The 27161-nt window shown below is 43.6% G+C and overlaps 1 protein-coding gene across 1 annotated transcript in view; it reads right to left on the reverse strand.

Moving 5' to 3' along the window:
• Positions 1–24525, reverse strand: part of ASRGL1 (asparaginase like 1) — a 31219-nt gene extending 6694 nt beyond the window's left edge. Inside the window, exons 1-5 of the mRNA XM_006899869.1 lie at positions 24429–24525; positions 24125–24334; positions 7551–7693; positions 5152–5306; positions 357–475 (exon numbers count right to left, since the gene is read on the reverse strand). Of these exons, the coding sequence (XP_006899931.1) occupies positions 357–475; positions 5152–5306; positions 7551–7693; positions 24125–24334; positions 24429–24525 (724 nt within the window). The remainder of the gene's footprint in view (positions 1–356; positions 476–5151; positions 5307–7550; positions 7694–24124; positions 24335–24428) is intronic.
• Between the last annotated feature and the right edge of the window lie 2636 nt (positions 24526–27161).

The following is a 27161-nucleotide window of genomic DNA, read 5'->3' on the forward strand; positions in this document are numbered from 1 at the left end:
TTTCTTTTACTTTTCCAAGAGGGGAGTGTACTGGGGGCGGGGGGAGGGTTGGGAGGGGAGAAAAGTGCAACAATGAATGAATGGAAATTCAAAGTCTCTGTAAATTTTCATTGAAATTAATAAGAAAAAAATTAAAAAAACAACAAACCAAAACACAGAGATACCAGCTCCTGACGCAGTGTGCCCAACAACCTCTTCTCACCCGCCCAGCTGTCACTACCAGAAACCCTGCAGCTGCCACCATGAAGAGGAGGGAAATGAGCTGGAGTGAAGGAAGGGAAGGTGAGAGACGGAGGAGAACTTGATGACAAGGGAAGAAGGGGACCAGGGCAAGAGTCACCCCCAACCCTACTTACCGACACACGGGGAGTCCCCGACACGGCCAACCATCTTATTGATGATACCGCCTGTCGAGGTTGCATAGGCTACGTTCCCTTTACAATCCAGGGCAACGGCACCCACGGTCCCCAGATTCCTGTCAACAGTCAACACAGCAAAGTAACCAATTCAGGAGGAGAAACACTGTGAGGTGACATAATTTAATACCATGTAAATCTCCACATCATTTGTTGTAAGGAAATGGGGTACACTTTGATCCCAACATTTCAGACTCATTTCAGAAATAGCAAAGAAAGCCTGTGTGGTTTTTAGTCTACACTCAACCAGTTTCAGCTAAATTGCTTTGTTGTTGTTGTTGTTAGGTGCCATTGAGTTGAGTACAACTCATAGTGACCCTGTGAACAAAAGATCTGAATCCTGTTCTGTCCTGTGCCGTCCTCACACTTCCTGACGCATGAGAGCAGCAGTCACTGTGTCAATCCACCTGGTCCAGGGTCTTCCTCTCCTTTGCCGACCCTCCACCCTTTCCAGCATCATGTCTTTCTCCAAGGAATAGCTCCTTCTAGCAACATGTCCAAAGTGTGTGAGGTGAAGCCTCATCATTCTTGCCTCGAAAGAGCACTTCAGCTGCACCCTCTTCAAGACATATCTGTTTGTTCTCTTGACCGCCCATGGGATGTTCCATGCTCTTGTCCAACATCACAGCTCAAAGGTGTCAATTATTTTCCGATCATCCTTATTCACTGTCCAGCTCTCAGATGCATAGCAAGTGATCAGAAAGACCATGGCCTGAATCAGATACACCTTAGTCTTCAAACTGACATCACTACTCCTAGACATCTCTTATTTTTAAAAAATTATTCATTCATTCATGCACACCTTCCTTCCTCCCCTCCCCCAATGTCTCTTGTAAGGCTATTATTAATTGTCATACACACAGTTTTTCTAATTGTCCATTCCTTTCAGAAAGACATTTCTTTCGTTCTCAACTTCAAGTACGTGTACAATCTCAGCACCACCATTTTCCAGTGGTGTGACCTTCCAAAGCCCCCAACAAAGTAAAAAAACAAAACTCACTGCCATCAAGTCTATTTCTAGACTTCAAAAGAAGATGGGAGAAACACACAATCACTGTATTGGTCAATACTGAACCGTTTCAAGAAATAACATATGATCAAGAACCAACTGGACTGAAGGAAGATGTCCAAGCTGCACTGAAGACAATGGTAAAAAAAGAAGGCTCCAGGAATTGATAGGATACCAACTGACATGTTTCAACAAATGGATGCAGTTTTGGATGTGCTCACCAGCCTATGCTAAGAATTTTAGAAGAGAGCTACTTGGCTAATTATTCTCATTAACATGTTGCCGCAAATGACAGTAATACATTGAAAAAAATGTGTTTTTTAAATTTTTTATTTTATTATTATTTTGTGTGTCTGTGTAACATCAAATCAGATCTCACTGGTACAGGAGGAGATTGTCCCTCCTTTCCCGGCAGAGCATCTGGTGGATTCGAACCATGTGCCTCTGGGATTGCAGTGCAGCTTCTTGCCACTAGGCCACCAGAGCTCCCTGAAAAAAATGTGTTTCTAAGCACAAAAGTGTGCGACAACATGTTAAAGAAAAAAAAAAAGATGATCCAACAGGATATGGGAGACAAACTGCATTGGAAAAATCTGCCGCCAGGAACCTGTGCAGAATGATGTCAATCTGACATCAATGATGTCAGTCTGGAGACTAAAGTGCAGCTGATCCAGGCCATGGTCTTTGCAATTACTTGCTATGCATCAGAGACCGGGACAGTGACTAAGGATGACAGAAGAAGAATCGATGTCTTTGAATTGTGGTGCTGGAGAAGAGGATTGAATATACTGTGTACTGCTAAGAGAATAAACGGGTCCATTCTGGAGAGGGTGAAACCAGGCTGCTCCTTGGAAGCAAGGATTATGAAGCTCCCTCTGATATACTTTGGGCACGTTGCAAATAGGGGCCAGTCCTTGGGAGAGGGACATCATGCTTGGAAGGGTTGGGGGGCAGCGCAAGAGAGGAAGACCTTGGATGAGAGGGATTGACTCAGTGACTGGGTAATGGGGTAGGTGTGTCAGAGACGATGACATTGGCTCAGTATAGAGCAGGGTTCTGAGCTGTTGTACACAGGGTCGCTATGAGTCCAAGTCAACTCTACAGCACATAACAACATCATTAATATCACATGCAAAGAAAATCTTATTGAAGATTATGAAAAAAATGGCTGGACAGAAGTCCAGAATGGTTAAGGGAGGGAGGAGTGGGGCTGAGGGGTGTGTGTGTGTGTGTGAATCCTGATGTGACAGAGTTATGAGGGCAGAGTGAAGGGCTGAAGGAATTGGGAAAGATCCAGGCGGGACCTTCTAAGGTGGGGTCATGGTGGGCATGGATCAATGGTAATTGTTTTTATAAACAAAGTGTATGGAATGATTATATGAAACACAATGTGAACAGAGGAATGTGAGAAACACAGTATATATATTAATTTTGCATGCAAGCCAATATAAAATAATTTTTAAAAAATGATAAAAAGAAAAGAAATAAAAAAACATGAAAATAAATGGCTGGAACAGTAAATCAAGGAACTGCCAGAAATTCAACCTGCATTCAGAAGAGGCCGTCGAACAAGGGATGTCACTGCCACTGCTGATGTCTGATAGATCTTGTATGAAAGCAGAGAATACTAGGAAGACATTTACTCGTGTTTTATTAACTCTGCAGAAAAATGTGACCATGTGGATCATAACAAATGATAGGTAACACTGAGCAGATTGGGAATCCCTGAACATTTGTGTTTACAGGAAATCATACACTAAGAAGCAAAACAAAACAAGGGAATGCGATTTAAAATCAGAAAAGGTGTGCATCATCAGAATTGTTTCCTTTTTCCTTACTGATTCAATCTACGCTCAGCAAATAACTGGAGCAGCTGGACTATAGGAAGAAGAACGGGGCATCAGGATTGGAGGAAGACTTATCAACAACTTGTGGTATGCAGATGATACAACCATGCAGAAAGTGAAGAAGACTTGAAGCACTGAAGATCAAAGACTACAGCTTTCAGTATGGTTTGCATCTCAACATCAAGAAAACAAAAATCTTCATCACTGGACCTATAGGCAATATAACATCATGACTGGTGGAGAAAAGAGGCAAGTTGTTAATTATTAATTTTACTTGGATCCACAATCAACGTCCATGATTATATTAGTCAAGAAAGCAAAATAAGTGTTGTAGTGGGAAAAATCTGATGTTAAGAACCTCTTTAAAGTGCGAAAGAACTAAGATTAAAGTTAAAAGGCTAGCTAGCGTGGGACTGATGCAAACCATGATATTTTCAATTGCTTCTTATGCATCTTGTTGGCTAATGAACCAGGATGAAGGGTGGCTTTGAATTTTTTGTTGGTGAAGAGTATCAAACGTCCCATGCACTGTCAAGAGAACAAATAAGTCTGTCTCAGAAGTACAACTAGAGGGCTCCTTAAGAGGCAAGGACGGTGAAACCTCATCTCAGGAGGTGGGGCAGTCCCTGGAAGAAGACAGCATGCTGGGAAAGGTCGAGGGCCCATGAAAGAGGAAGACCCCCTAAGAGATGGACACAATAACCACTGCAATGGGCTTGACCATGAGGGAGATCGTGCTTCAGCAGAGAAAGGCAAGGTTCAGATCTCTTGTTCATAGAGTTGCAGTTTGACTGGACGGCACTTAACAATTACTATTTTAATGGCTCAGGTTATTTTCAAATTTTGCTTTAACTTAGGGAGCTCTTAAAATCCGTAGTTCAGGATATCTTAATTCAGAAATATGATAATTAGAAGTTTTAAGAAGTTTATTGTTTTCTGTGTCCTCTGCAAGAGTGCTCAAATAGACAGAAGGTAGACCAGATCACAGACGACGATTCAGTCTACCTAACGGTACAAATGGAGTAAGAAGCACCCAGGTGATTCGCACCTTCACGCAAGCAAGACTTTTCCGCAGGGTAGCATGCTGGAGAAGGACTCTTGGCACCAGCTGCCAGGAAATTAGAAGACGTATTACCATAGGAAAGTCGGCTGTTAGGGACCTCTCCAAAGTACTGAAGAGCAATGGTGTCTCTTTGGAGACTAAGGTGCGTCTGATACAGGCCATGGTCTTTGCAATCACTTGTTATACATCAGAGAGTTGGACAATGACCAAGGAGGATAGAAGGAGAATTGATGCCTTTGAGCTGTGGTGCTGGAGAAGAGTACTGAGAATACCATGGACTGCTAGGAAAATAAACAGATTCATCCTGGAAAGGGTCAAAGCAGGCTGCTCCTTAAAGGCAAGGATCCTGAGGCTCCGTCTAACATACTTTGGACATGTTGCAAGGAGGTCCTTGGAGAGGAATATCATGCTTGGGAGGGTGGAGGGACAGCGCAGGAGAGGAAGGCCCTCTATGAGGTGGATTGATTCAGTGACTGGGATAATTGGGATGGGAGTGTCGGAGACAGTGTGATTGGCACAGGACAGAGCGGAGTTTAGGGCTGTTGTACATAGGGTCGCTATGAGTCGCAAGTGACTTGACGACACATAACAACAACAACTACACTGAGTTATTCACAGGCTAGCAAATGAGTTGAATTGAACAATCAGTAAAGCTGTCTCCTATACTTTAGTTAGAATTATTTTGTACAAAACACAAACACCAAATGATCATCCACTTTAGTCAAGTTTTTGCCTTGTACACATGCGCAGATGATTGTTGGCTTCTCTTTTACGCATGCGCAGTAACACGGCAAGGGAGCCACGGAGGACACCTACTTTTTAGCATCTGGCTTCTGCATCTTTGCACATTTCTCCTTTTCCAGGCGCCTGGTGTTCCTCTCTGTCACGAGCTGCTCTTCGGGAACCTGTGGGATCCCCATGGCTGCTGCAAACTTTGCTGCCCCTTGGTCGGTCAGAAAGCAGTGGGATGTCTGAGCCAGAAAGAAAAGGAACAATGGTGACTTTTTTAGAAATTAAAAAAACCCTCAACCTGTTCCAACTCTGTGCAAAGGCTTAAAAATGCAAATAGCACTGGCTAGCTTTTCTGTTGAAAAGAGCCAAAGGGGTTGGGGCTGCCTGAGCCACCTTGTATTTTGGCTTTTTTTTTTTTTAAAGCTTTTTTTTTTTTCTTTATTATTATTTTGTGTGCATGTACCGTCAAATCAGATCTGACTGGTACAGGAGGATATTGCGCCTCCTTCTCCGGCAGAGCATCTGGTGGATTCGAACCGTGTTCCTCTGGGATTGCAGTGCAGCTTCTTGCCACTAGGCCACCAGAGCTCCCCTAGGCTTTTTATTTTTTAAAGGAGTATCTTCAGGGTTGTGACTTTATGTGTTCTCTTAAATTCACACAACACCGTTAACTACTCACTTTGAGGATTAACATATACCGATCCATGCTATCTTCCAGTCATCGTAGAGGTGTGTAAATGACTAGGGAAGCTTTCTATGAAGATGGCCCCAGCCCCTTCCAAAACTGAAGCCTAAGCAAAGCTTTTAAAGTCCAAGAAGGGCGTCCTGAAGGGCATCCACAGCCACATAAAAAAGAAGATCTGCACAACGCCCACATTCTGGCAGCCTAAGACGCCGAGACCCTGAAGGCAGCCTAAATACCCGCAGAAGAGCGCCCACAGGAGACACAAGTCTGATCACTAAGCCTTCATCAAGCTTCCCCCGACCATGAAGTCAGCCATGAAAAAGATAGAAGATAACACACTTGTGTTCATTGTGGATGTCAAGGCCAACAAGCACCAAATCACACTGCAAAGCAGCTCTATGACATTGATGTGGCCAAGGTCAACACCTTGATTAGGCCTGATGGAGAGAAGAAGGCCTATGTTCACCTTGCTTCTGACTATGATGGTTTGGATGTTGCCGACAAAATTGGGACCATCTAAACTGAGTCCAGCTGGCTAATCCTAAATACAAATTTTTATCACAAAAACAAAAAAAAAATGACTGAGCAAGACTCAGGAAGAACGAATGCCTTTGAATTATGTCATTTGTGAAGAATACCGAGTATACTGTGGACTTTTAGAACAATGAACAAATCTGTCTTTGAAGAAGTGCAACCAGAATGTTCCTCAGAAGGGAGGATGGTAAGACTTTGGATGTATCATCAGGAGGGACGAGCTTGGCAAAGGGCAGAGTCAGTGAAAAAGCGGAAGACTCTCAGGGAGGCAGACAGGCACCTGGGCTACAACAATGGACTCAAACAGTAGCTATTGTGAAGGTGGCCTAAGAGCAGGGAGTGCTTTATTTTGGATGAACACAGGGTCCCAGTGCAACAGTCTTGATGGCAGCTAAACGGCATCCTTGGTAACGGCAGTCAGGAAATCAAAAGATGCACTGGGGGAATCTGCTGTCGGGGTCTCTTTAAGGCGCTGAAGAACAACAATGTTAGACTAAGGTTCACCAGATTCAGGCCAGTCTTTTCAATTACTTGCTAGGCACCTGAAAGTTGGACAATGGCTAAGGATGACAGGTGAAGAATTGATGTCTATGAGCCGTTATGTTGGAAAAAGAGTACTGACTATCGCCTGGACTGCCAAAAGAACACGTATGTCTTGAAGGAAGTAAAATCAGGGTGTTCCTTGGAGGCAAGGGTGATGAAACTTCATCTCATAGTTAGGGCATGTTATTGGGAGGGGGCAGTTCTTGGAAAAGGACATCATGCTTGGAAAGGAGGAAGGGCAGAGAAAGAGCCTTTGTAAAATGGACTGACACAGTGACTGAGGCAGTGGGGTAAAATGTAGCAGGGCGTGTGAGGACAGCACAGCATAGAACATGGTTCAGATTTGTTGTTCACGTGGTTGCTGTGAGTCACAATCTGCTCCCTGGCCATCTAACAACCATGACCATAACAAACAACACAAGAACACTAATGCACTGTTCTGTTCAGTTTCTGTGTGCTGGACTGGAGGCATTGAAAGAAGGCTAAAGAAAAGAGAGGAAAATAACATGAATACAAAATAATTACTGGTCAGGTGATCATTGTCATGAGAGTCAGAATCTTGGGGTACTTGAGAAACGCAGATAATGTTGCCTCTGCTCTTGTGTTTATTCTTAAGAGAACAGTGACATTAAGGACTTTCCCTCAGACAGATCCCCTTTTTAGTAATGGAAATACAGGAGGGGCAATTCTGTAGGAAAAGAATTCTTTAGTCAGAAAATACCTTTTCCATAACAAGACGTGCAAGTTTGATGGGATTTGCTATACAGCGAACTGCAGATACTGCTCCTGTGGACAGATCTTTTCCATCCATGATACTCGCATCCATTTCAACTTCACCATTTACGTTCAAGACAGAACCACAGCCTAAAACCAAAAAAAAAGGTTGAAAAACAAGAATTAATGACTTTAAAAAAATGGCTTTGGGGCTTCCTCTAACTTCCCCCTTTAACTTATTACTCCATTGATGGTGGTGGTAACTGCTGTCTCACAGTGGATGACTCACAGTGACCCTATGAACAGCAGATGTGAACCCTGTTCTGTCCTGTGCCGTCCTCATCTCTGACATAATTGATCTCATTGCTGTAGCTGCTGTGAACCTTCACTGTTCCAAGCATGATGTCCTTTTCCAAGGAACAGTTCCTCCTAACAATGTGCCCAAAGTGAGATGAAGCTTCACCATCCTTGCCTCTGAGGAGCACTCACTCAGGTGAAACATTTTTTAAACACTAATCTGACTTGATCAGCTGGCCCAGTGGACAGAAAGCGATGCTACCAAGCCAAAGGTGGGTGACTTTTAATCTGCGGCCCTCGGGCCTATCTTTCATTGTTTTTGTTCAGACATTCCTCTAGGTCGTATAGCCCTGGTGTACAAGTTGCCGTCCTGCGGTCAACTTGTGGTTGCTGTGAGGCTGAACACTGTGACACTGATGTGTCAAATATGTTATTGTTGGTTACCCAAATGTGGACAGAGAGTGGGGCAGAGCTCCCGATTAAACAAGCTTGGAAGGAGGAGTGGCATCCACTTCCATAATAGCTTGCCTCCGGAAACCCTATGAACTTGGAGAGAGGATGAAAGGCACCCAAGCATTGAGGACTCTCCTTCATATGGTCGCTATGAGTTGCCTGCAACTCGACGGCACTTAACAACAACAACAATCTGACTTGAAGCTTGGAAGCAGGAGTGGCATCCACTTCCACAATAGCTTGCCTCTGGAAACCCTATGAACCTGGAGAAAGGACAAAAGTTATAGAGGAAATGTCCAGGACTTTCGTTCATAGGGTCGCTGTGAGTTGCCTGCGACTCGACGGCACTTACCACCACCACCACCACCAACATCACCACAATCTGACTTGGCACCATGGTCAACAAAATAAAAAGTCGTACTACATCCTCCCTGACCTGGCCTCTGGTCCACTTCATTTCCTCACCACGGTGGCATTCGACCAGAAGTACTAGTTTCCTTGGATTTGTCATAAACTGTTGTTACTCTCTGTACTTGTTTCCACATCTTTAAAATGGGATGAGAATATGAACTCACGGAATCTTCACAACTACCAAAGGCCTGGAAAATGCACATTAAAGATGTACCTGTTATAATTATATAGAAAGTCAATAGATGAGGAAGCCAATGAAGCAACCTTCCCAACATTCAATGCCTTTTAGGTGAAGAGACAAGCAGCTCTGCGGGTATAGTGCATTATGTATTACACTGCTAACTGGAAGGTTGGTGATTTGAACCCGCCAGCTGCTCCACCAGAGAAAGGTGGGCCATCTCCTCTCAAAAAGATTTGCTGCCTCTGAAACCCAATGAGGAAAACTTATGAGTTGTAATCAACTCATAAGTGGGAGTGGTTAAGAAGAAAGGACAAACACCTGCCACCCCAGGTGAATCAGCAGTGGAAGAATGTCTCAGAACTCTTAGTCTCAATTGGCCACTTAAGTTTAATTGTAAAAGACTGGTTAATGTTAACAATGTATCGCAAAACCTTCACAAGGAAAGGAATGCTTTGTGGACCATTTGTTTTCTTTTTCCTGTGGCAGTTTTAAGTTACTAGTTTTTAAAATCAGCATTTTAAAAATGGAAATAACTTGACTGAAAATGTTGGGACCCACTAAAACAAAGTTTATTGAGATAAAAGAAAAAGGGAAGTGAAAAATTGGGGAACATATCGAGGACTGTGGACTTAGACAGCTGTTTCCTTCTGAAGACTGTCATGTAACTTCGATCATGTCTTGAAGCCTTGGATCAAGTGGTTGCTGAATGGAATCCAATTCTACAGAAAAGTTATCTCAGGGTTAGACAATACAAGTGAAGCAGAAAAATTTACGAGACTTAGAATTTAAGCAAGATTGTTGTTAGGTGCTGTAAAAAGAGCAAGGGCCACGTGGGGAGTGCCTTGTGTGATCTACATCAACTTCACAGGGGGCACTGTCTCTGTCCACAGCATCAATAACACAAAACCAGTTTCCACGAGGTCAGACATGGCGCCCACACTCACATGCCTCTTGATACTCAACACCAATCTTTCTAATTTGCTGGGTCCAAAATTTGATGTGAGGGTTCACAGACCACACAGAACCATAATGGGGGAGTCAAAAAAGGTTATAATCCAGATAAATATCAGAATATAGTCAAGACAGCTCCAGAAATGTGCATACAGTCACCTCAGCCTCAAGCCTCACAGCTCTAAGTGTTCCCAAGTTCTCAGTCCTGCCAATATTGGCGTCTCCTCTCCCCTCTAAGTCTCATCTCTTGTCAATTCTCCAGTTCAGCCGTGGCTGCTGTTGTCATCTCAAAGTGTGTCCTACACTTTCCTGCCTCCTCCTCACCAGGGTGGGGAAGGTCTCTTCCCTTTTTTTTCCTGCCTGGGGAGAATGCTGAGTCTTCTCGCTAGAGCGATTCAATTTATAGGTGAGACTAGCCAATTCTTTTGTAGATTGTTGAGACTGGCCAATCCCCTTGTGGAATGGTAGACAGCCAATCCCTTGTGGATAAGCTACCATGCCCCATTCACATATTCCCACCCATTTAGATAGCAAAGTTAAGTCATGGCTGAAAGAGTCAGGCTGAAAGATAAAACTCCATAGGTTGGCTCTGACTCGGAGCGATTCTATTTGCAGAAAGAAACGCTGCCCCGCCCTGTGCTGTCCTCCTCACAATCACTACCAGGCCTGAGGCCACTGTTGCAGCAGCAGGTCTGTGTTAATAGAGGATCAGTTTCCTAAAATTAGTTTTTATGAAAAAACGCACACTGTACCACCAAGGCTACTTGAAAGAACAAGGGAAAGAGTAAAAATACCCATCAATACAATAGCTTTTGTGGTATATTCGCACAATGGAATACTATGCTGCATTAAAAAACAAGGAACTCATGCAATATTATTCAAAATGGTTGACTCTGGAGAACATTATGCTGAGTGAAATATCCCAGTCACAAAGGGACAAATATTACATGATGCCACTGTTGTAGAATGGGACTGTCCTTGGGGTTGGGGAGAGACTGAGTAAGATGGGTTCAATGATGTGTGTGCTGCACTGAGGCGGAGGAGGGAGGGAACTGCTTAAAAGAGATATATAACTGGGTGTTTCTGTCATCACAGGAGTCTAGAGCGAGGGCTGCATGGTGGAGGGGACCTGGGGGGAGTTTGTGGAACAATGAAAGAATCTTTTCTTTTACTTTTCCATAATTTTTGACTCATGTACTTATAACTTGTTAGTCAAATTTGTGTCTTCTAGGTTGCAACACCCCCATGATACATCTTCAAGGATATGAACATGTATGGCCAAGCACAATCAATAAGAGTGCATCTAAATTCCAAAATCAATCTCCATAATAGTCTATGTGTTTCCTACTGCCAAACGGGCCCTTTAGAGTAGTGAGAGAAGATCTTCACCCTGAAACCCACAGCGTCCCTTTTCAGCAGGAAGTAGCTAAGAGAATACGCCATCCCCTTTTCCTTATGACTCAGGGTGAAGTCTCTCTCAGGGAGGAGTGATAGGGAATGGCAAAGGACACACTGACAAAGAAGATTAATCAGAACTGGCTTTGACAAGCACTGTGGCATTTGGACAAGAACAAACTGGGAGGAGGGCAGAGAGAATGGTGCAGCAGTGAATGAATGGAAACCCAAAATCTCTGTAAATGTTTATGAAAATTAATAAAATATAATTATAGAAAAAAATACAATAGCTTTTTCTTTTCCTCTTGAGTTCAAAATGCTTTTTGATGGTTAAAGCAAAACTGGTAATACAGTCTGATGTGATTCTCAGAGTACAAAGCTTATTGCCACAGAAGGCAGCTCTGGAGGCCTAGCCTGCGCTGTGGATCCATTACCTGCACTGAGGGGCCAGGTCTGACTTGGCCCTGACTTGACAGCAATGGCCTCCGGACTAAGCCACCAGAGTGTGTCCTCAGTGCATATATAAACATTTAAGGCAATGACTATCAAGGGGGATAACGAAGGCAATTATAACCAAGGAAGGATGAACAGGCTTTAGACGGAGGTCAAGTTACTACCCTTCACTTAAACTAGTAAGATGTCAACACAACAACACTGATGGCAACGATGACAGCATGACTGATTGTGATGCTGTTGTTTTGAATCCCAGTCACTCTGTGCACAACAGAAACAAACACTTCCCGGTCCTGCACCATCCTCATAATTATTGGTTTGTGCCCAATTTTTTTTTTTTAAATAAAATTTTTATTTTATACTGGCTTACCTTCGAAGTTTATAGACAATGTTTTTGCACACTACCTCTTTCCCATTTTCTTTGCCACCCCACCCTCCAACCATCAAATTGTGTGACCTATGATTTATAAAACCCCTGCAGCCTATCCTCACCTCTCTTCTCTCATCCTCCCTTGCTTGGATCCTCTATTTTATTAGTTAACTAATTCTACAAAATCATCTTATACAGTATTTGCCCTTATGGGACTGAGTTAGTTCACGTAGCATAATGCTCTCTAGTCCCTCCCAAGTTAGGTAGTGATTTACAGAATCATTGCTCCTGCGTGCTGCGTAGTATTCCATCATGTGAAAGTTCCACAGTTTCTCAATCCATTCAATTGGGGTTGGACATTTGGGCTGTTTCCATGTTCTTGTGACATTGAATAACTGCTCATTCTTGCAACTCATCTTGTCGAGGACTCTCCTCTTTTTCAACGACCCTCTGCTTTACCAAGCATGTCCACCTTCTCCAGGGACGGGTCCCTCCTGACAACATGTCCAAAATATGTGAGGCAAAGACCTGCCATCCTCCTTCCCAAGGAACATTCTTGCTGTGCTTGTTCCAAGGAGTCATTTATCCGTCTGGAAATCCATGGTGTATTCAATGTTCTTCTAACACAAGAATGTGCAGGCGTTGCTCCTTCTCTGGCTTTCCTTACTCACTGGCCAGTTCTCACGTGCATATGCGGTTACAGGAAAAAGTGCTGCTTGGCTCAGGCACTTTTAGGTGACTTTTGATCACCGCATCTGTGGCTGCTGGCGGTGTTTTGTTTTATTGTATATAACAGGTTTGCAATGCGTTGGGCTCACTTTGCCGGCAGCTAACAACAAAATGGAAAAGTGATTCACAAAGGAAACAATCTGAATGGATCTCAAGGACATTATCCTGAGTCCTTTTTTTTTCCCTGAAAAGTAATTTCTAAAGGTCACATTTTGTATGCTTCCATTTTATATATATATATATACACACACACATGTTGTTGTTGTTATGTGCCATCATATATGTATATAAAATTCCTGAAATGGTAACGTAACAGAGAGGGGAAACATACAGTGATTATAGGAGTCAGAGAAGAGTTGAGAAGAAGCAGGGGTTGCTACAGAGGGTAGTATACAGATGGTCTTGATAATGTACTGATTGTGGCTGGTTACAAAACAATAAATACACATTGTACTAATGCCAATGTCCTGGTTTTGGTATTCTATTATAGTTACATAAGATATAACTATTAAGAGGGAAACTGGATGAAGACTACAGAAGACTGCTATGTGCTATTTTTTCACAACTTCCTTCAAATCTAGTTAGTTAAAAAAATAACAATGAAAGAACTTTTGCTTTTCAAAACGAAGGCTGCACAGTGGAGTGGACTTGCGAGGAGGGAATGTATAACAAGGAAAGAATTTTTCTTTTACTTTTCAAAGAGAAGAGTGAACTGGGGAGGGGGAGGTTGGGCAGGGAAAAATTGTAACAATAAATGAATGGAAATCAAAGTCTCTGTAGAGTTCCATTAAAATTAATTAACCCCCCCCACACCCCCAAGTTGAAAAAACTTTCATATTTCATATTTGCATATTCTGATGGCCTAGTGTTAAAGAGCTGGGCTGCCAAGCCAAGGACACACCGTTTGAACCCACCAGTTGCGCAGCAGGAGAAAGATGGGCAGCCAACTCCCATGCTGTTTACTGTCTCTGAAAACCTGCTGGGGGGTTTGAACAGCGGGCGAGTTTGAACTGCTGACTTTTCCATTAGCAGTGAGTGGTTAACTCCCACCAGGGCTCCTCCGGTGAAACAAAGGGTCGTTATTTGGTTGCCAACCTAAGTGAATCTTTAAAAAATATTTGGGCAGTTGATTCTAAAAATTAATTTTATACCATGGCTGAAATCTCGTAAATGACTTCTTAACAGGCCAAGGATCATGGAGTAATCTTTAGACTCTCAATCCATCCATGTGTTAAAGAAGGAAACACAGCCGAGGCTTTTGGGCACACTGGATAGATGGTGACATGAATACTAATTTACACCGCTGCTCATCTAAGAGTCTGCTTCTTTTTTCTTTTTTTAAAAAATTATTTATTAATTTCAATGAACGTTTACAGAGACTTAGAATTTCCAGTCATTCATTGTTGCCCTTTTCTCCCTGCCCAGCCCCTCCCCCCAATTCACTCTTCTCCTAGAAAAGGAAAACTCTTTCATTGTTATGCGATCCCTCCCCCCTAAGTTCACTCCACTATGCAGTCTTCACTCTGGACTTCTGTAATGACAAGAATACCCATTCATAATATCCCTTTTAAACAGATCTCTGCCTCATCTGTTTCAATGCAATATACATCATTTCTCCCCTCCTTCTCTGTCTTTCTTCAACCCTGATGTCAGTCCCATTTTACAACAGTGGCCCTATGCAATATTTGTCCTTTTGCGACTGAGATATTTCACTCAGCATAATGTCCTCCATTTTGCATAATATTTCATGAGTTCCTTGTTTTTCAATGCTGCATAGATTTTCATTGTGTGAATATGCCAGAGCTTCTTCTAACCATTGGTTTGTTGATGGGCACTTGAGTTGTTTCCAGCTCTTTGCTATTGTTAACAAAGCTGCAATAAACATGGGTGTGCATATATCTGCTTGGATGTCAGTTATGGTCTCTTTGGGGTATATTCCCAGTAGTGGAATTGCTGGGTCAAATGGTATTTCTATTTGCAACTCTTTGAGAAAGCGCCATACAGCCTTCCATAGTGGTTGCACCAGTTTACACTCCCACCAACAGTGAATAAGGATTCTGGTTTCTCCACAACCTCGCCAGCATTTGATGTCTGCTGTTCTGTTAAATTTTGCTATTCTTACTGGGGTGAGATGATATCTAAGAGTCTGCTTCTTACAGGACATCCCAGGTTATTCTAGAAGATGGAGAAGGCATGTGTTGTTGGCTTCCACTAACTCAAGAAGTGAAGGAAGACAAGGAACTGAGGGTAGACAGGATGCTGGCAAAGGCCTCCCCCCTAATAAATCTTGGATTTGCGTCTGGCCAGCCCTCGTGGTGCTGGGAAGTGGGAGGCCAGTGCTCAGAAGGCCTTTGAGAACAAAAGGAGAACCAGCCTGCCCAGTTCCCTATTCCACACATCGTTAATCCTTGCAAAGCACTCAGCCTGTTCTTTTCCCAAACTCTAGCCCATTGCCATCAAGTCACTGACGACTCAGTGGTCCTTTAGGACAGAGCAGAACTGCCCCACAGGACTTCCAAGTGGTTAAACCATTATAGGAGGAGACTGCTACATCTTTCTCCTGTGGAGCAGCTGCTGGGCCAACCTGCCAGTGCTTTGATTAGCTGCCAATGCCGTGACCACAGCATCACTGAGACTCTGCTTGTTCCTGTGAGCGGCAAACAGAACAAACTGCTCCAATGAAGGTCCTGTGGGAATAAGGTGGGGTTTGTCTGCCAAGGGGATACTGACAGCTCAGGCCTATAGCTTAACAAGTGTCACTTCCAGCCCCCAACTGTGGCAGGGTTGGTGCCAGCTGGCAAATTCTAGCCCCTTAAACAAAAACATTAAAAAAAAATGCACTGTTTCTTCCAAGGGTCAGAATGACATATAAGGCTTTGCATAACTAATGATGAGTGTTTAACAGAGTCAAGAGGCCAAAGCAACCCATAAGTATTTGATGTCCAGCTTGTTAGGATCAAGCTCTTGTGGCTTAGTGGTAAAGAACTGCACTGTCAATGCAAAGGTATGCAGTTTGAATCCACCAACTGCCCCATGGATGAAAGATGGGCCATCTTCTATGGTGTCATTTCTTGCCTCTGAAAACTGGCTGGAGGGTCCACTGTAGATAATTTCTGACTGGACAATACACAACAACTGGTTAAGATGAGCTGATATTCTTTTTCCTGATAGATGTCGGGTTAGGAACGAGGAAGAAACTCCAAGAATTTTGATGCTTGGGTCTTAGATTTTCTACTTTAAGAGGAAGAAGAAATGAATGTCTCTCAAAAAGTCATTTATTTTTGTATATGTATGCTTTTGTTTCCTCTTTTGAGAAATGAGCATAATTATTCCTAATTACACAAGACTGCAATGTCATGCAAGATTCTCAGCCCCACGGTCTGTTGCTGTTGCTATGAAATGCGATCAAGTGGGCTCCAAGTTATAATAACCCTGTGCTGAAGAGCAACAATGTCAATCTAGAGATTAAGGTGTGCCTGATCCAAGCCATGATTTTCACAATTACCTGCTATATGCATCAGACAATGACTAAGGGTGACAGAAGTAGAACTGACGCCTTTGAGTTGTGGTGCTGGAGATGAGTACTAAACATACCATGGACTGCCAAGAGAACAAACAAGTCTGTCCTGGAGAGGGTGAAACCAAGTTTCTCCTTGGAGTCAAGGATTTTTGAAGCTCCATCTCTTTTGGGCATGCTGCCGGGCAGAACCAGTCCTTGGGAGAAGGATATCCTGCTTGGAAAGGTGGAGGTACAGTACAGGAGAGGAAGGCCCAGGATGAGGTGGATTGACACAGTAACTGGGGTAATGGAGGTAGGTATGTTGGAGACAATGAGACTGGCTCAAGATAGGGCAAGCTTCAGAGCTACTGTGCATAGGGTCACTGTGAGTCAGGTGACTTAATGACATATAACAACAACACAACGACATGCACAACAGAATGAAACTGCCGGATCCGGCACCACCTTCACAATGGCGGCTGTGCTTGAGGCTGCTGTTGGAGCTACTTGAATTGATGGGTTTACACTTTATTTTTTTGTTCTCTCAGCAAGACATTTTACTTCTGCAGAATGTTGCTTGGGCAGACCTAAGTCTGACCAACAAGCACTGGGTTTAAACATTTGTAGAGCAATTTGGTGAAAGAGAAAAATTAACTATCACCTCTCTCACCTGCATATTATAGGGAGCTCTTGCGGTTTGGTGGCAAAGAGTTGTGACACCATGCCCAAGACACTCGGTTCAAATCCACCAACTTACTACCTCTGAAAACCCATGGGAGGGTTAACTACGAGTTGGTTCTGACTTGATAGCACACAACAACAAATAACAGCACCTCAGCATATTAAAGGGGGTGTGGTACATGAGGGACGGGGCTGCTTACCCAAAGGTGAGCAGTTAAAATCTACCAGCCAGGGGGAGCTCTGGTGGCCTAGTGGCAAGGAGCTGCAACTACAATCCCAGAGGCACACGTTTCGAATCCACCAGATGCTCTGCCGGGAAAAGGAGGGACAATCTCCTCCTGTACCAGCCAGATCTGATTTGACGGTACACACACACACACACACACACACACACACACACCAGCCAGATCTGATTTGACGGTACACACACACACACACACACACACACACACACACACACACACACCCCTACCAGCCACTCTTCCAGAGAGAGCCCAGCCCTCTCTCATAGAGATTTACAGGCGCAGACACCTGATGGAGGATTGCTATGAGGTGGAATCCTCTGGATGGCGATGAGTTTCATTTTTTTGGTTAGCAAATACTAAGTTTTAATCACGGGAAGAAGGTAGACTTGCCTCTTCCCACCTTTGAGACCTCCAGCAACACTTAGGACGGTGGCGTCATCACCTCCTCCCACCTTTGAGACTTTCAGCATCACGGAAGAAAGGAACCTGTGCCGAGCTCTGGTGCCAAAGGTCCGGCTGAGCCTTAAATACCCCCATGCGGGGATATAAATATCTTAGTAGCTCATCTGCTGCGCCTCCACGGGCCTCAGCTGTGGCCAGAGACGGCTAGCCGGCACCGTGATATTCATATGCCTGATTGTCTTTATGGTTTGCTATTGGAGGTACAGCACCTGTCTGTCAGCTCATTGTACTGGGGGACTGCTAACCACTTTGTTAGTGCATATGCTTGCTTGCTTAGTGTTTGCTTTAATTAGTACAGTGTGTGTCTGTCAGTTTGCTGGACTAAGGAACCTTGTGGGTTGCTGTCATGCTGAAAGCTATGCCACTGGTGTGTCACATGCCAGAAAGGGTCACCTAGGGTGAACGGGTTTCAGCCGAGCTCCCAGATTAAGACAGATTAGAAGCCTGAAATAACAGACCTCTGAACACCCAATGAACAACAGAGGAGTACAGTATTAGAGGGAGAGCCCAGACTAGGAGGCTATCAAAATGAGGAGAAACAGCTGCAAGCATCCTTTAATAATTAGAATGTGGGATATCAAAGCATAAATACAGGAAGACTGGAAGTTGTGAAAAAAAATGAGGTGGAATGCATGAAGATTGGCATTCTACACATTAGTAAGCTGAGATGGACTGGCATGGGCCACTTGGAATCAGACAAACATATGCTTTATTAAGCTGAGAATGAAAAACTGTGGAAGAATGGTGTTTTATTTACAGTGAAAAAGGTAATTTCAAGAGCTATTCTAAAGTCCAGACTGACACTGTTGCTCTTCAGTACTCTGGAGATGTCCTTGACCACAGACATCAGACTCTCCCAACGCAATTCATCTTTTGATTTCCCGGCTGCTAGCACTGAGTGCTGATTGTGGAGTAAAGCCGACTGAAGCTGTTAACTATCTCAGTCTCTTTATCGTCTATTATTATGCTGCCAATTGACCCAGTGGTGAGAATCTTTGTTTTCTTGATGTTGGGCTTCAATCCATATTGAAGGCTGCAGTCCTTGGCCTTCTGTAATAAGCACTTCAAGTCTCCCTCAGTTTCAGCAAGTGAAGTTGTGTCATCTGCTTAACGGCCATGGTCTTCACAATTACGTGCTATGCATCAGAAAACTGGACAATGACTTAGGGATGACAGGAGAATTGAGGCCTCTGAACTGTGGTGCTGAAGAAGAGTATTAAATATACCATGGACTGCTAGGAGAACAAACAGGTTTGTCCTGGAGGGTGAAACAAGGTTGCTGCTTGGAAGCAAGGATTCTGACACTTCTTCTGACATACTCTGGACATGTTGCAAGGAGGGATCAGTCCTTGGAGAAGAACATCATGCTTGGAGGGTGGAGGGACAGTACAAGAGAGGAAAATCCTTGATGAGATGGATTGACTCAGTGACTGGAGTAGATGGGGTAGGTGTGTCAGAGATAATAAGGCTGGCTTAGGGTATAGCAGGGTTGAAAGCTGTTGTACATAGGGTTACTATGTGTTACAAAGGACTCAACAGCATGTTAAGACAATAACAACATACTAAAGTCCAATGTTGTATTGTGATTGATAGAATACTAGCCATATGCATATGAGCAACCTGTTAATATGCTTATTATTCAAATATACGCACCAACAATTAAAGCTAGTAAAGCAAAAGAAAGGGAAAGTGAAGATATTTACCAACTTTTGCTGTGGTGGCCTAGTGGTAAGAAGTTGTGCTGACCTCAACTAGATAAACAACCCAATCGCAAGATGGGGACTGGATATGAACAGACACTTCACCAAAGAAGACATTCAGATGGTGAACAAACACATGATGAAATGTTCAAAATCCCTAGCTGTAAGAGAGATACAAATGAAAACAACTATGAGATATCACCTCACACCAGTAACAGCAAAGTTCAACAGAGCAGCAAACAACAAATGTTGGTTAAGTTGTGAAGAAATTGGAACCCTTCTTCACTGTTGGAGGGAGTATAAAATGATGCGACCACTCTGTAAGGCAGTATGGTGCTTTCTCAAAAAGTCAGAAATAGAAATACCATTTGACCCAGCAATTCCACTACAGGGAATATACCCTATGAAACTATAACTGCCACCCAAGCAGATATACGCACACCCATGTTTATTGCTGTATTGTTCACAATAGCAAAGAAATGCAAGAAACCCAAGTGCCCAATCAGCAAATGAACAGATAGAGAAATTGTGGTATATGGTATATCCATACAATGGAATACTACGCAGCCCTGAAAAATAAGAAACTCATAAAATATTATACAAAATTGGTGACCCTGGAGGACAGCTGAGTGAAATATCTCAGTCACAAAAGGACAAATACTGCATAGTGCCACTGTTATAATACAGGACTGACACTAGGGTTGAGGGAACACTAAGAAAAGAGGAGATAAATAATGAACACTGCATTGAAATAGATGAGGGAAAGAACTGTTTAAAAGAAATATATGATTAGGTATTATTTGCATGATGACAGTCCAGAATAAGAGATGCATAGCAAAGTGGACTGGAGGGTGGGGGGAGGGAGGAAACTGTGCAACAATGAATGAATTTTTTTTTAAAGAGAAAAGCAAACTGTGGGGGAGTGGGTAGGGAGGAAAATATGCAACAATGAATGAATGGAAATCCAAGTGTTCTGTAAACTCTCATTATAATGTTGTTGCTGTTGCTGATTGTCTTCTAGTTGAGCACGACTCATTGCGACCCACGAACAAAAGGCCTGAAGCCCCTCTACAACTATCAACATTCATCAAAGTTCAAGGAGTTTCTGGAGACATGTTATTTAGGAAGTAGATGCCATTCCTGCTTCCAAACCTGTCATAGTATGTTATCGTTTTTATATACCATTGAGTCGCTTGTGATGTATAGCGACCCTGTGTACAGCAGCTCTGAACTCTTCCCTGTCCTGAGCCTGTCTCACTAACTCCGACACACCAACCCCCATCACCCTAGTCACTGTCTCATCACAATCCATTTCATTCTGGGCCTTCCTTTCCTGCGCTGTCCGTCTACCCTTCTGAGCATGATGTCCTTCTCCAAGGACCAGTCTCTCCTGGCCACGTGCCCAAAGTAAGTGAGGTGGAGCTTCAAAATCCTAGCCTCCAAGGAGAGTCTTGGCTTCACCTTAGACAGACCTATTTGTTTTCTTGGCGGTCCATGGTATGTTCATGGACTCTTCTCCAGCACCACAACTCGAAGGCATCTATTCTTTTTCTGTCATCCTTAGTCACTGTCCAATTCTCTGAAGCATAACAAGTAATTGAGAAGACCATGGTCTGGATTAGGCACACCTTTGTATCTAGACTGACATCGTTGCTCTTCAGCACTCTGGAGAGGTCCAGGACAGAAGATCTTCTCAGTGCAATTTGCCTTTTGATTTCCTGACCGTTGGTGTTAGGAGTGTTGATTGTTGAGCCAAGCAAGCTGTAACTGTTAACAGCCTCAATCTCTTCTCCATCTAATATGGCGCTGCCAATTGGCCCAGTGGTAAGAATCTTTGTCTTCTTGATGTTGAGTTTCAATCTATATTGAAGACTACAGTCCTTGACCTTTTGCAGCAAGTGCTTCAGGATCTCCTCAGATTCAGCAAGCAAGGTTGTGTCATCTGCATATCACAGGTTGTTAATGAGTCTTCCTCCAATCCTGATGCCACACTCCTCCTCCTAAAGTCCTGCTTTCCAAATGATCTGTTCTGCATATAGACTGAAAAGGTATGTGGACAGGATGCATCTCTGACACACTCCATTCCTGATTTTGAACTACTTGTGCTGCAATCCCAAAGGAATGCAGTTCAAATCCATCAGGAGTTTTGAGGTAAAAGAATAGGCAATCTTTTCCTGTGTGATTTACTGCCTCTGAAAACCCACTGAAGGGTCAGCTATGGGTTGGTTCTGATTCGATGGCATACAACAAGATAAAATAACCAACTTTTGTGTCTGAAATTTACCAAACATGGAATCAAGATGCATTAATAATTACTAGTGACAGGAATGTAAAAGTTGAAAACAACTAGGAAGGAATGAGGAAGGAAAGGTAGTTGGAAAGTACAACCTTGGTGACAGAAATGAGGTTAGATGTTAAATTATTGAATTGTGTATGTTTAATGACCATTGCAAAAACATGGACCTCACCTGATGGACTGCAAAGGATACAGAAGGACATCTATAGAAAGAGTCATTGGAGAAACTCGGTATCCACAGTCAAAACCAGGCCAGGTACTGACTGCAGAACAGACCATCAGCTGTGCAAATTCAAACTGAAGAGGAAAAAAATTGAACATAAATCCACAAGAACCGGAATATGATCTTGAATGTATCCCATCTGAATTTAAAAATGATCTCTTGAATAGGTTGGAGGAATTGAACAATAAAGTCTAAAGACCAAATCAGTTACAGGATGACATCAAAGATAGCATTCTTGAAGAGAACATAAGGTTATGACAAAGAGGAGGAACAATACCAAATGGGTGTATGAGATTCAGAAAATTGCACTAGAGTGTTGAGAAACCAACATAAGGGAGAAATACTCAAGTAAAAGAAATGAACAGATGATTTCAAATGGCAGCTCGAGAAGAAAAAAACCACAATATTATAACAGAATGTGCAAAGAGCTAGAGTTGAAGAATAAAAAGGGAAGAACTTGCTTGGCATTTCTAAAGTTGAAAAAAACTGAAAAACAAAGTCAAACTAAGAGTTTCAATACCGAGAGATGCCACGAACAGTATCTTCAATGATGTAGGAAGCATCAAAAGATGACTGAAGGAATACACACAGTCACTGGACCAAAAAGAATTGGTGGATCTTGAAAAATTTCAGGAAGTACCATATGAACAAGAGCCAATCGTAATGAAGGAAGATGTTCAAGCTCCACTGAAGGCATTGGCAAAAAAAAAAAAATAATAATAAGGCTCCAGGAATCGATGGGATATCAATTGACGTGTTCCAGCTAACTGATGCAGCCCTGGATGTGTTCACCACTCTATGCCAGAAAATTTGTGTGGCCAACTGACTGGAAGAAATCCACATTTGCTCTCATTCCCAAGAGGGGTGATCCAACAGAATGTGGAGATCAACGAACAATATCATTAATATCACACATAAGCAAAGTATTGCTGAAGATAATAAAAAAAACGGTTAGAACAGCGCATCAATAGAGAACTACCAGAAGTTTAAGGTGAGTTTAGAAGAGGCCATGGCACCACTGACATGGGATATCATTGCTGATGTCAGATGGATCCTGGCTGAAAGCAGAGAATACCAGAAGAATGTTTACATGTTTTACTGACTGTGTGGATCATAACAAACTATGGCTAACACTGAGAATAATAGGAATTCCAGAACACTTAATTGTACTCATACAAAACCTATACATAGACCAAGTGGCTGTTGTGTGAACAGAGGAAGGGAACAGTGCATTTAAAAATTAGGAAAGGTATGTGTCAGGGTTGTATCCTTCCTCCATATTACATGTGCAGGCTAAGAAAATAATTAGAAAATCTGGACTATATGAAGAAGCATGTGGTATGAGGATAGGAGGAAGAGTTATTAAATAATCTGTGCTGTGCAGATAACACTTTCTTAACTTGCTGAAAGTAAGAAAGACTTGAAATACTGCAGAGGATCAAATACTTCAGCCTTCAATATTAATTGCATTTCACTATCAAGATGACAAAAAATTCTCACCACGGGACCAATAAACAATACCATGATAGAGGAAGAAAAGGTTATATAGTCAATGGTTTCATCTTACTTGGATCCACAATTAGCATCTTTGGTACCGGTAGTCAGGAATTCTGGAGACATTAGTTAAGATTGCTGTCAAAGACTTTCCAAATTACTGAGAAGCAACGATGTAATTTTGAATAGTAAGATGTACCTGACACAGGCCATGGTCTTTTCAATCATTTGCTATGCATCTGAGAACCAGACAATGAATATGGATGACAGAAAAATGACTGATGCTTTTGAATTATGTTTGTTGGAGAAGCACACTGAGTATTGCACAGGTGGCCAAAAATACCCCTAAACAACAAAAAAGCAAAACCAAACCCAGATATGTCTTGGAGAAGGTGCAGCCAGTGTACTCTTTGGAGGCAAGGATGATGAAACTTTGTCTCAGTACTTTGGACATGTTGCTAGGAAAGGCTGTTTCTTTGAAAGGGACATCATGTTTGGACAGGTGGGTCAGCAAGAGAGGAAGACCCTGAACCAGGTCAGATGGACTGGCACAGTGATTGTAGCAACAGGCTCAAGTGTGTCAGAGAGAATGAGGATGGGTCAGGGTTCAGACCTGTTGTTCACAGGGTATGAATCCGACTTGACCCGAAGGCACCTAACAACAACTGCATGTCTTACCACAATGTTGTGTGGATTCACTGACACTTTAGAAAGGTTTTACTAGTTGCAGCGCTAAGCTACCTGCGTTGAATTCGGGGTCGTTTTCCAGAACGATCACGGCTCCTTCGACAGCATCCACGGCGCTGCCTCCCTCCTTGAGGATGTTATAACCCACGGTGGCGGCCCGCATGATGCCCTGGCGCACATTCTCTTTGCGATCCTTGGAGATACTGCTGGCTCCGCCTCCGTGGACCACCACGACCGGGTTGACCGGGTTCATGTCACCAGGCCCTAGGGATCAGGAATGGAAGTGTCATTCCAAAGGGGTCAAGGAGAGCCCTAGGGGCGCAATCTGGGGAGAGCTCCTGGGGGGCGGCAGAGTCACCAGCAGGAGGCACTGACTGGACATGGAGGAGCGGGGGAGGGCACCCCAGACAGGGGTCCACTCTGGTCTTGAGGCAGTTCCCAGAGCCCGGGCCCATGCCCCTTGTCACTACCTGTCACTGGGCCTCAGTTTCCCCAGAGCACCTCATCAGGTCCATAGGAAGCTCTGGGTGAGAGAGAGTGTTTGTGTGTGTGTGTGCACGCGCGCACGCACATGCATGCAGAGCTCATGTCCTTCCCCATTGGTTCCTAGACAGGCCTCAGTTTCCCCCACGTGATGCCTGCTCCAACCCAAGCATCATTTTCCCTAGACGTGCTGCCTGCTCCAGCCCGGGCCTCAGTTTCCCTAGACGTGCGGCCTGCTCCAGCCCACCCCGACTTCCCACTGCGGGGATCAGACCACCTAAGGTTTGGATCGGGAGTAACCTCTGCACCCCAGGCTCCCGCACCGAGGCAGGACAGACCCTGCCTCAGGTAGAGGGCAGCTGCTCCGGCCGGGCGGCCGACTTACCGAGAGGCCCGCGGGCCTGGCCCGGGCTGTCGGGGCCGCCCTCCGCAGCCTCCAGCTTGCCCGCTCGCCCAGCCGGGCAGAGCCGCCTGCCCGCAACCGCCCGCCGCAACCGTTCACGCGCCTGCGCACCGGGGCTCACCGCCTCTCCCCGGGGATGACCGTAAAGCTCCGACTCGCGGCTGCAGCGCACTAGCTCTCTCCGCTCAGCTCTCAGGGTTTGGTGTTCTCCACTCCAGCCTCAGCCCTCGCCATTGGGCTCCTGGACAAGGACAACACAGCCCATAGGACCACATCAGCTTCCCAGCCGCGTGCATCTTTGGTTTTTTTTATGCATCTTTAATGGGACCTTTTCCTTACGGGACTGGATCCAGGGGGCCATATATTGGTGGCTCAGATTTCATATCTGCAAATGGAAAAGAACCCCTGCAACAATAATCTACGAGGGATAAGCACATAGAGAGGTAAGTCAAACAGGTGTGGGAAGGCGAATGGTTTTACACTTAAGAATGTAACTAGGTTTTACAGAGTGTATTTCTGCGCATATATGTGCCACAACTGAATTCTTGTTTATAGTACAACAAAATTAATGGCAATTGCTTAGGCATAATCAAACACCTTGAGGAAATGAGTCAGTGGACCTGGGAGCGCAGGATCATTTTCTCTTGGGACATCAAGGTCAATTGGCATAACATAGTAGACAAAGAAGTTTTGGTGTCTAATTTGATGAGAAGCAACCGGGGTTTTAGAAGCTTGTGGTTAAAAACTGGCTATCTCAGGTGCAATTCTTGTGAGAGATGCATGGAAGCAATTAACCCACAATGTGATAGGCCACGTGAGCCTCATGAACTCGAGAAGAGAATCTAAACTACCGCTTCACACATGGCTGGGGTAAATTGTCTTCTGAGGCTTTTGATTCATAGTGACCTTGTATTATAGTACACACTCTTAGCGTTTGAATCAGAACTGATTTATAGCGGACCACCCTGCCCTCCAGGCTATGTAATTGCATGGAAGGAGATTTCCCATCTTCACATCTTCTTACAAAGGAGGGACTGAAGGAGGGATTCAAACCTCGCACCTCCCACTTACCTGCCCAATATTTTATGCACCAGAGCTCCTTGAAAGTAACAAGAGGTTTGCTTAGCGTTTAGAAAGATGTAGGGGCAGAGAAAGAATTCACAATTACATGTTTTGTAAGGTAAACGCTCTAAGAAGAGAGAGAAAGGGAGTCTCTCCTTTTTCAAGTGGGGAAGATTAATTTCTTGATTTGTGTTTACCCTGACACTAACACTCTTTTATAAATGAAAATCTTTTCCCTTGTTGAAAAGCTTCTTCCCTTCTTTTCGGAAGAAACAGAGAGATAGGATAAGAATCTCTGTGCCTTATTCTGTCCAAGGAGCACTGATGGCATAGTGTGTAACTTGTTGGACTGCTAACCGAAAGGTCAGCAGTTCAAATCCACTAACAGCTCTTCAAAGAGAAAGATGGACGGACCTGCCACCTCTTCCCATAAAGGTGTGCAGCCTTGGGAATCTCATAGAGCGTCTCTCTGAGGTGGAATTGATTCAATGGCAGTGGGGTACTTGTTGTGCCTGGGCTACACTGAAAATCCAAAAACCCAGCATTTAGTTTCCTCCTCTCTGAACTGCAAGATTTCAGGTAAATTCTTTTGCCAACAAATTCCCTTTTTTTATGTTGACTTTACCTTCTTCCCTGTTCCCTAAAGATCTCATCCCTCTAGGTAACTGACCAAACCTTTATAAACCCTGGACTCCCCTTAACCAGAAGTTAAAGTTTTTTCAGCCCAGCTGAAGGGGAAGGAGTTTACATTTTCACGCAGTAAGACAAAGTACCCCATGCAAGGATGTTGAAAATGGAGGTCCGATGGCAAATCTGAAAAGATTGGTTTGAAATCTGGACCCAAATCCCACTGTAAGTTCTGCTTCTTTAATTTTTTGCTTTAGTTGTGAGAATCTTTGTTTTGTTGAGATGTAATCCATGTTGAAGCCTGTGATCTCCAGTCTTCTGCAACCAGTGCTTCAAATCTTCACTTTCTACTAGCAAGATTACCTGCAAAACACAAGTTATTGATGAGTCTTCCTCCAATTCTGATGCCACAATCATTTTGCAGTTTCTCAGTAGTCTAAGTTTTCCAAATGATTTTCTCAGCATACTAGGTATTTGCTCAGATTGACCAGGTACATATTAGATATAAAAAAAGAG

The sequence above is a fragment of the Elephantulus edwardii genome, unplaced genomic scaffold (assembly GCF_000299155.1).
Source record: "Elephantulus edwardii isolate Elephantulus edwardi_28Jun2011 unplaced genomic scaffold, EleEdw1.0 scaffold00268, whole genome shotgun sequence".
In the NCBI taxonomy this organism is placed as follows: Eukaryota; Metazoa; Chordata; class Mammalia; order Macroscelidea; family Macroscelididae; genus Elephantulus; species Elephantulus edwardii.